Here is a 9,721-nt window from a genome sequence, read left to right on the forward strand (position 1 = left end):
TTCTTCATACAGTAAGTTGGAAAAGAAAGGATTTATTTGGCTTACACTTCAACATAGATGTTCATCACTGAAGAAAGTCAGGACAATGACTCAAATAAGGCAGGATCCCAAAGGCAGGAGCTGAAGAAAGGAACTTCTTACTGGCTTGTTCTCCATGACTTGCTCAGCCAGTTTTTTTTATAGACTCCAGGATCAGCAACCCAGAGATGGGACCATCCACCATGGGCTAGTACTTCCTCCATTGATTACTAATTGAGAAAATGTCTTACAGCTGGATCTCACAGAGGCATTTCCTCAACTGAGTCTCCTTCTTCTCTGATGACTAGTTTGTGTCAAATTGACACAAAACCAGACAGCACAAATGTTCAAATCTAACATTTCAATTCTGGTTATCTGTAATTAATACTACCCTGGATTATCATAATGAATTTTATATGCTTCAAGCATCTGGTTTTAGAGGACAGGAGGTTAATGCTACTAGTTCCATAAATCTACCATTCTGTGAGATATATATATTGCTGCAAGGAATCTGACTTGGAACATTGGCAACAATGTAAGAGTGAGAACCCTTGAGTACTCTTTAATATCCCCCCATGGAGATATCATTGATTGGAGCCCTTATATCTTCCCTCAATGAAAATATTATCACTCAGAATTAAGATGGCACAGATATAGTTCAAATGGAACTGTAGAAATAGTTCTACTGTTAATGAGTCTATTCAAAGGCATGGAGTTGGAAATTCAAGTCCTCTCCTGCCATTTGAAAATAAAGCTTAGACTAACTTGTGGAAATTAGTAAGTGGTTTATTTTCTTCTTTGGCCCAGCCCAGGAGATGCTGCCTATGTTTAGATTGGCTCTTGCAACTTCACCCATGTCTCTGGAAATGCTTTCATAGACACACCACCAGGTGGCTCTCCTAGAGATCCCCCAAAAATTTGAGAACAATTTTGATTTTTGATAATATTCAAGTTTTTCTCACTTTGAGATTCAAAGTTCTTCTAATTAAAAGGTTATTGATGTGGGAATCCCCTCTGTGTATTGCTTGTATTGGTTAATGAATAAAGAAACTGTTTTGGCCTGATAGGGAAGAACTAAGGTAGGCAGAAAAGATGGAACTGAATTCTGGGAGGAAGAAAGTGGAGCCAGAGAAGTCATAGATTCTCCACTTGAGATGGACACCGGTTAGAATTTTACCTGGTAAGCCACTGCCACATGGTGATATACAGATTAATAAAAATGGGTTAAATTAATATGTAAGAGTTAGCCAATAAGGAACTAGAGCTAATGGGCCAAGCAGTATTTTAATTAGTACAGTTTCTGTGTGGTTATTTCGGGGCTAAGCAAGCTGGGCGGCTGGGACACACAAGCAGGCCCCCCTCCCTGTAACAATTAGTGCCAATGTGATGGACAAAATTCACTTAAAAACCTGAGAGAGCTTAATTCTAAACACACACACACACACACACACACACACAAACAGAGTTTAACACAGTTTTTTGCTGTTTGTTGGTGGCTTACTGCAGCTCCTTTGAGACAGATTTTCCTTACTTAGCCACAGCAGAAAAAAAGCGGTGTTTTTGAAATGCCAGCTTTCTGGGCTGTGCTGCCAGTGCGACTCTGGCTCTGGAGACAGAGCATTTGGATGGGGTTTGTGAGTAAAGTGCTATGGCTTGCTTGATGGAAACATGGACTCGCTGTGTGACTGGAAGTGGGCAATGCACGCGGCTCAGAGGCACAAGTGGCTCATGCTGAACTGTGTAGAGGGCAGGCAGAAACCACCGTATTTATTATAATAATAGCACAGCTTAAGTTTTAGACTGGGCAGGCAAATAGGTGGTGCCATATTACCTCTACTGATGGCATAACTTAAGTTTTAAGAATCACTTAGCATTTCAAGAATTGCTTCTGGACAGTAAAGAATTACAGATTCACAATAGGACAGATTCAGATTTAAAAGAATGGGTCACAGTGTTGGATAAATGTATGTAGGCTTGGGAGAGAGAAGAAGAGTATAGAGAGCCATAAAATAAAGTTAATGTCTTAAGAAAAGGGTAAAGTCTTTAAAGAGACTCATAGATAATCATAGATTAAAGGGAGTAAAGAAAAATAAGCCATGTAAAAATGAAAAATTCACAGAGAGTCTGTATTGCATATATTATTGTGTTTTCTTTGAATTTTTGACTGTGAAGGAGCTAAGTACAGAGAGGCATTTCATTGTATGGGCTGCTAAGCTAAACCAGCATGTATATTATAAAGGTATCTTGACTTCAGAATTTGGGTCTAAGGACATATTGCTTGAGAAAAGAGATTCTTCTTTTGTTTTCACAGAAGATGAGAACCTGTGGATTGTATCCAGGCAATATGGTTTCATGGATGAAGGCCTCCTGAAAGGTCACTGTAAACACCCTTAAAAAGTTTCTTTGCCCAACTGCTGACTGAGATGAACCTCACACACAGGATATACCATTAAAGACCTGATTAACAGCGCCCCAAACAGCAGGAAGCAATATGGACCAAATATGCCCATATTCACAAATATTGTTTATAAATGTTCTTTTATATTTAAATGTGAATATAGTATAGATATGAATAATTTGCATTGGTATGGATCTTGGTTTAATTGATATGAATTTAAGGTCAATTTTGTTATATGTATATTTCTGCTCTTGATCAAGGTACTGTGTTTATGTAGTTCATTTAAAAAATGTAATGTATAATTAAGAAATACAGGTTGATAGATGGTCCTCTATGATAGTCAAGTTTGTAGTCATGTTGTTTAGATTTTGTAGATGTAAAGAGATATATTTCAGCTAATTAGATATTCTTCAAATCTTTCAGAGACCTTCAAAATATGGCATTTAAATGTTTTTTAAAATGTAGGACTTTTCATGACAGTGAGACATACCTGCTCCTGCCAGCACCAAGCTACTTCGAGAGGAATATGGACACTTAAGAGGCTCCTTAGCCATTTGGGCAAGAAACTGCTCTTGCCTGGACTGCTTCACTGGACATACATGACCTTCAGAGAAGTGACTGCTGAATTTGCCTAAAGATGAGACGATCCTTCAGGGTTCCTGCTTCATAAAAGAGTCTGTGAGGGGGCTGGAGAGATGGCTCAGAGGTTAAGAGCATTGCCTGCTCTTCCAAAGGTCCTGAGTTCAATTCCCAGCAACCACATGGTGGCTCACAACCATCTGTAATGAGGCCTGGTGCCCTCTTCTGGCCTGCAGGCAGACACACAAACAGAATATTGTATACATAATAAATAAATAAATATTAAAAAAAAAGAGTCTGTGAGACATTCTGTAGGATACAGAAGAAAGTGAATGAATTGTCTTTAAAATTTCCTGCTTCATGGAAAAGTCTGCCGGATATTATGGGCCTGTAGGCTGAAGATGGATGCCCCAATGATACAGAAAAACTTTGGGTGACTGTCCTGGCAGTGAGATGCTCTGTCAGTTCTAGAGTTTTGGCAGTTGCTTGCAATGTACTTCCTGTTTACTTAGGTAATATTATATCCTTCTGGAGTCTTTGATGGAGTTGAAGAATAGATAGATAGTTCTAGTTATAGTTTTCCTTAGTTATGATAAAAGATAAAGTAAATAGAAATATTGTAACTGTAATTCTTGTTTGATACCCGTTATATGTAATTTTACTATGTTAAAGTTAAAATCTTCCTTTTTATTTAAACAGAAAAGGGGAGGTGATGTAGGAGTCCCCGCTGTGTGTTGCTTGTATTGGCTAATGAATAAAAAAACTGCTTTGGCCTGATAGGGCAGAACTTAGGTAGACAGAGAAGACAGAACTGAATTCTGGGAGGAAAAAAGCAGAGTCAGAGACGCCATGGATTCTCCACCTGAGACGGACACCGGTTAGAATTTTATCTGGTAAGCCACTGCTATGTGGAGATACACAGATTAATAGAAATGGGTTAAACCAATATGTAAGAATTAGCCAATAAGAAACTAGAGCTAATGGGCCAAGCAGTGTTTTAATTAGTATAGTTTCTGTGTGGTTATTTTTGGGCTAAGCAAGCCGGGCACCTGGGACAAACAAGCGGGCCCCCCTCCCTGTAACAGGTTATGTTAAAGTGAATTTAGTAACCCCCCTCTTTTTTTCTATCTCTCTCTCATACATATCTAGGCAGGGCCTTTCTATATAGCTCTAGCTTGCCTTGTGTAGATCAGCTTGGCCTTAAACTTGTAAGGACATTCCTTCTCTGTCTCTGGAGTGCTGGGATTACTGGTATGTCCCATGACTTAGCATTCTTACAGCAAGTTTACACCAAGACAGATTTCATACCCCAACAAGAGACAGATGACAGTGGTCAAGAACAAAAAGAAGAGAGAAAGTTCAATCTTGGCTAAGATTCCTGAGCATTCTGAGGCTGTAATTGGTTGTTTCTGTGTCACTGTCATGGGGTTTTATGACCCTGACTCCAGTAAACTCCAAGATTAAGGACAGGAAAAACACAACAAAATAAAAACCAGTAACTGACTTACAAAAGGTGATTTATTGGTTTTGTGGAGCTACTGAATCAGGTCACTGAGAGATTCTACAGTAGATGGGATATGAAAGACGCTGAAAGACAAAACTCAGGTCAGGAGAGAATTCCAAGGTTATTTGAGCTGTGAGTGGGGACAGCGTCCTGTCCAAGAGAACAGCAAGATGGAGGACACTTGGGAAAGACAAAGAACACGATGAATTGCACACCACTTCTGCCCTGGGGAGGACCACACACCTGCAACAAAACAGAAAGGAGAGGGATGTGTTCCAGAGACTCCTGAGCTGTGATCCCATCACTGCACAATTCTCCAACAATGTTCCAACCATGTTTTCACCAGTGTCCCCTTTCCTTGCTCCCCCATGTGGTGGCTTCAGCTCCCACAAGGACAAACCCTCACCTTCCTCTCCAGGGTGTGGCTCATAAGGGCCCTGGGTGTCTGGAGGGGCCACCTGATCGCAGGCCTTGAATGATGAAGATGGTGCCCAGCACGATGCCCACGATGCCCATGGACAACCCCAGGGCACAGACCACAGTCTCCGTCAGCTCTGACATGGGGGCTGGAATCTCAGGTTCTGGGAAAGTGACAGTTTTGGAGTCAGGAGGGAATGTGTTCATGCATGTGCATGTAAGAGGGCCAGGGTGAGGAGGGAAGTCAGTCCACACAGACTTTGGGGCTGGGCTTGTGGAAGAACATGAAGTCTACCATAGAAACTCTTTAAGAGTGGAAAATGAGCTTGGCCACCAGAGCCAGAAGTTGACAGGCTGTTCTAGGGCTGACAAAGAACATACAGGAGCAGGCAGAACCCACACATACCCCAGTGTTTCAGCACCGGTGCAGAAGCAGGGAGAACACGTACCCCAGTGTTTCAGCGTCGGCTCCTCCAGGCCCCAGTGCTCCACCTTGCAGTCATAGACGTCATTGTCAGAAGGGATGAAGGTGAGGTAGGACATCTTGTGGAAGGAATGGTCACTCTTGGAGAGGAAGCTGGTCTCATAAACAGTCTCTGTGACTGACTTGCTGTTTCTCAACCATGTGATGTTGACCACAGGAGGGAAGATCTTGTCCACAAAGCAGATGAGGGTATTGGGCTGACCCAGCAGCACAGGGGACTTGGGGAACACGGTCACTTCAGGAACCTCTGGAAAGGAAGCAGCCTGGATGTGAGTGGCCAATGGGAGTTTCCCTGATGTTCTGCACTGTCTGCTGTGGGAGCCTCCTTGCCAAGACTTGCACACACACAGTGGTCCAAGAGCCCGAGCTTCCCTTCTGCTTGGAGCAAATGTGTGCTGCTTCACTTTATCCCTTCTCTATAGGGTGTTAGGATGTCTGTTAGGCCCTCTTCAAAAGATTCAAAGAGTACATTGTGGGAACAAAAATGTTTATATTACATGGAATGTGTGATTTGTAAGGAGAGGATGAGGGTTCAGTAATGAGGAGATCGGGCATGCCTTGGAAAGGGGAGGATTTAATAGAGCAGTGGATCACGTTCCCCACCAGGATAGGGAGGAGGAGCAGGGTGCTGAGCACATACCATTGGCAGCTGGGGTAGAATTGGAACTCTTAGTCAGGACGTCCAAGTTGTGTTTTCCTGTAGCTATGTCTTGCAGTCCGCCTTGTGGGTCAAAGCTTGTCAGTTGGCCAAACTCGGGAATCCTCCAAATTGTCTCTTTCTTATCCAAGTCCACATATAACTTCTCATCACCATCGAATTCCATTGTGTACTGTCCGTTGGATCCATAAGACTGATAGAAAAGTATACCATAGGCACCGACATGGTCGGCTGGTGAATTAAGATGGGTAGTAGAAAAATGGAAAACAGGAAAAAAGAATGTTATTAAACAAAATGATAGAAAATGCCTTTTAAAATACCATAAACTTTGCTTTTTGGTATGTTTCGATCACCTGCTCCTCCTTACCCCTCTCAATGTTGGTTACAGTCCTGTCTTTCCCTCTATGACATGTGCTACACAGAGGTGGAATGTCACGTGTTTGATTCTGCTGTCCTGACTGCCTCCACCAATGTCTGGTGCACACTGGTCTCTGCCAAGTAGCTCACAACTGAGTGGAAGAGGAAAGTGTTCTTTCCAAAGAGTCAGTCAGTCTGCTTACTTCTTTTCTTAGGTTGTGTGTCTCACTGATATTTCATCAGTTAATTATCTATTACATTTCATTTCCCTTCTAAAATAAAACATTTTCACACAGGGATCCCTTCTCATTTTTTAGACAAAATAAAATGCATATAGAATCCTTTAAAAAGAGAACAATGACATCACTACTAAGTATGTGGAAACCGTTATATCTAATGTCATGCATTGCTAAGTGTGGGGGCCCACAAGACAGTTTTCTGTTTTCTTCTGGAATAAAAGAAATAAAGACTTTACTGAATTTATCTTCTTTCAATCACTACCTCTTATTGTTTTCTAAATTAACACTGACATTCACTTTCAGATTCAGGGTGAATTAAAGCTTTTTGCTCCAACAGTGAGCATGTGTGAGAAGCCACAGCCAAGCAGGCATTTCCACCCAAAGGATGTCAAATAGACATTGTAAGGGCATAGAATTTAGTATTTCACTTTTTCCTATTTCTTCATCTATTGAGTTTTAGCAATATTCAGACATAGTGCTGTGTAAGAAGTAACTGGCCAGCCAGGCCTGGTCTCTGCAGTCACCACGCTTGGTGAATGCTGGGAGAGGTGGGTTGGTAGACAAACAAGTACATGTAAGGTGCTGTGAGTGGCTATGGGCAGGTCACAGTCTGCCATTCTGCGCAAGCAACTACCAATCAAAACTAACTACACCATCTTCTCATGGCCCTGCTGTTTGCAGGGGCCTCTTTTTCTCAGTGAAATCAAGGTTGTTGTTTTTTAATTTGCTGAAACCCTCCTCTACTCTGGAAGTTTCTGCTCAGTTTTAATTAATAGACTTCCAACTCCTCTGTCTGTCTGCTGTCTGTGTCCGACTGCTCCTCTGGCTTTTCCCTTCCCAGTGTGACCATCTTGGTTGGTCTTATCAGCCCTCTATCCTCCTCACACACCACAATCCTCTCCTCAAAGTCTTCTTATCTATTATTAATAAATCTTCTTGACTTCTTTACCAAATGTAGTTGTACATAGTATTTGCTTTAGCAGGTGTTTGTCCTGGGACACAAGCATTACTGAGGAAAGCGCACCACCTCTTGTCGTTACAGTTTTGATCTCATCTGGGTTCACTGTCCTCAGTAATGGGATCTCTGCTTTTTGACCTTGGCCTACTTCTGTCACTAGTTTGAACACTTCTTAGAGGCAGGACACTTTCTAGGGCCAGGACAGATACTTCCTAGACACAGACAGCATTTTTGTATATTTCAGTACCCACATCTTAGCTGGGCAAATGCTTTACAAAGACAAGTATTGAATGATTGTTTCTAGTTTTGTGGTTCACAGAGACTCTGGGAATGATTGAGAGGTGGCAGAACTATGTGAAAGTCAGGGTCAGCAGTGAGCTGGGCTGCATTAGGACCTGTGCACCTCATACATTTAGCTTTGGGACCCTTTCTTGATGAAAATATTGAAAGTCATATTTTATATATAAGACAAATGTAATATAGGCTGAGTTAAAATCAAAATATTTTCTTAGATATTGAAACTTCACTTTTTTTTTCTTCTAAACTCAACAGAAATGGAAATATTTTCACATAGCCCTGTGGCTCCTTGGAACTGTGCTCACTGTGCCTGCTCACACCTGGTTGGGACACTCTAGTGTAACACACTGAAAAAAGAAATGGGTACTAAGGAGCCAAACTCCCTGGAGAAGCAGGTGAGACTTCTGCCTCCCAACAGAACTGGAATGAGAGCAGCCATGGTTCACAGGTCACTTGATCCCTTTCACTTCCTGTTTCAAATAATTGACGTTTCAACTGACATCTTACAAAGCTACTATTCATATCTATAAAATGACACAGAGTTAAGAAGGGATTCCAGAAGAGGATAAGGAATTAAGCAGAGTGTGGTGAGAGGTGAACGACACAGGCAACAGGGCCACAGACTTGCCTGTCTGTATTGCTGTTATAGAACGTCAGTAGATGAGGTAATAGAATAGGGAGCCTGCATTTCTTACTTTGTTATCAAAATATGAAATTATATCTGGAACGGAAACAAGGGGAAAATTGACATTTAAAGGCATTTACTAATGAATTAACAGGTTTTTTGAGATAAGGTCTCACTATGTAGCTCACTCTATTCTTAAACTCACAATCCTCCCACTTTGGCACCTAAGCACTGAGTTACTGGCGATCACTCCCAGGTTTTCACTGTTTTTAAAGCACATCTACATACTTATTTGCCTTGGTCACTTGTGAGGACACATGAGGAAACCAAGATTCAGGAGGACTGTCCAGTAGGATGGTGGCCCCTTCTCTCACTTCCCGCCAGGGCCAGTTCCTAGCATGGAGAGTAGAGACCCCAGCACAAGGGAAGTGTTTTCTGTACACCTGTATACATGATTCATGGAACTGTTTTCCTTAGGATACACTCCAGGAGATGGGACAAAGGACTCCAGAAACACTCAGAGAAATTTGAGAGTTCATGGAATTTTAGTAATGAAAAATCATCCTTTCATAGAAACACCCCCAAGTTTAGAGTCAACCCCAACCTACCACAGAGCCCTCCACACTTCCCTCACTGGGCCCACTATTAGAATTAGCACAGCTCGCCAACAGAGCCTCCTGAAGTCGGGATCACGCAGTTGTTAGACGGCCTAATATTGAGAATTTGTATATCAGTCAATTTGTTTCTCTGTCTTCTCTCAATTTCCCATTTCCCGGCTCCAGGAATCTCAGCTGTGCAACTCACCCTTAATGTCGTCTTCACCCCCACAGGGGCTGAGCATGGTGGTCAGGGCGAGGATCCCCAGAACCAGAGTTCTGCTGGGTGTCATCTTCTTCCCGGGGTGGTCTCAGCTGCTGCTGTTCTGAGTCCTCAAGAGATTGTGAGGATCCAGCCAGGGTCTGACACCAAACCAAACCCCGCCAGACCCAATCAGAAAATTCCATCGTGATGACGTCGCAGTTGCCGGGTGCAGAGTTTGTAGTGAGAGGCCTGGAGGAGGTGAAGGGGAACTCCCCATACCGTTGCTGCCTCTGCTCAGGATGGACCTGAGGGATGCTCTGGGAAGGAGCGAGGCTCCACGCCAGACTTTCTCGTGTGCGTCCGTGTGCGACTGGCAAGAGAGGAAG

At 42.6% G+C, this 9,721-nt stretch overlaps 1 protein-coding gene across 1 annotated transcript; it reads right to left on the reverse strand.

Annotated features, from left to right (window-relative positions):
- Positions 1-4,876: 4,876 nt before the first annotated feature.
- Positions 4,877-9,479, reverse strand: LOC126494857 (H-2 class II histocompatibility antigen, A-F alpha chain-like). Its single transcript, XM_050132304.1, has 4 exons — positions 9,339-9,479; positions 6,041-6,289; positions 5,366-5,647; positions 4,877-5,080 (listed from the first exon to the last, which is right to left on the reverse strand). The coding sequence occupies exons 1-4, from the start codon at positions 9,421-9,423 to the stop codon at positions 4,926-4,928; spliced, it is 771 nt and encodes a 256-aa protein (XP_049988261.1). The 5' UTR covers positions 9,424-9,479; the 3' UTR covers positions 4,877-4,925.
- Between the last annotated feature and the right edge of the window lie 242 nt (positions 9,480-9,721).

The sequence above is a fragment of the Alexandromys fortis genome, unplaced genomic scaffold, assembly GCF_014885135.2.
Source record: "Alexandromys fortis isolate MF-2015 unplaced genomic scaffold, M_Fortis_MF-2015_v1.1 scaffold_420, whole genome shotgun sequence".
NCBI classification, from domain to species: domain Eukaryota; kingdom Metazoa; phylum Chordata; class Mammalia; order Rodentia; family Cricetidae; genus Alexandromys; species Alexandromys fortis.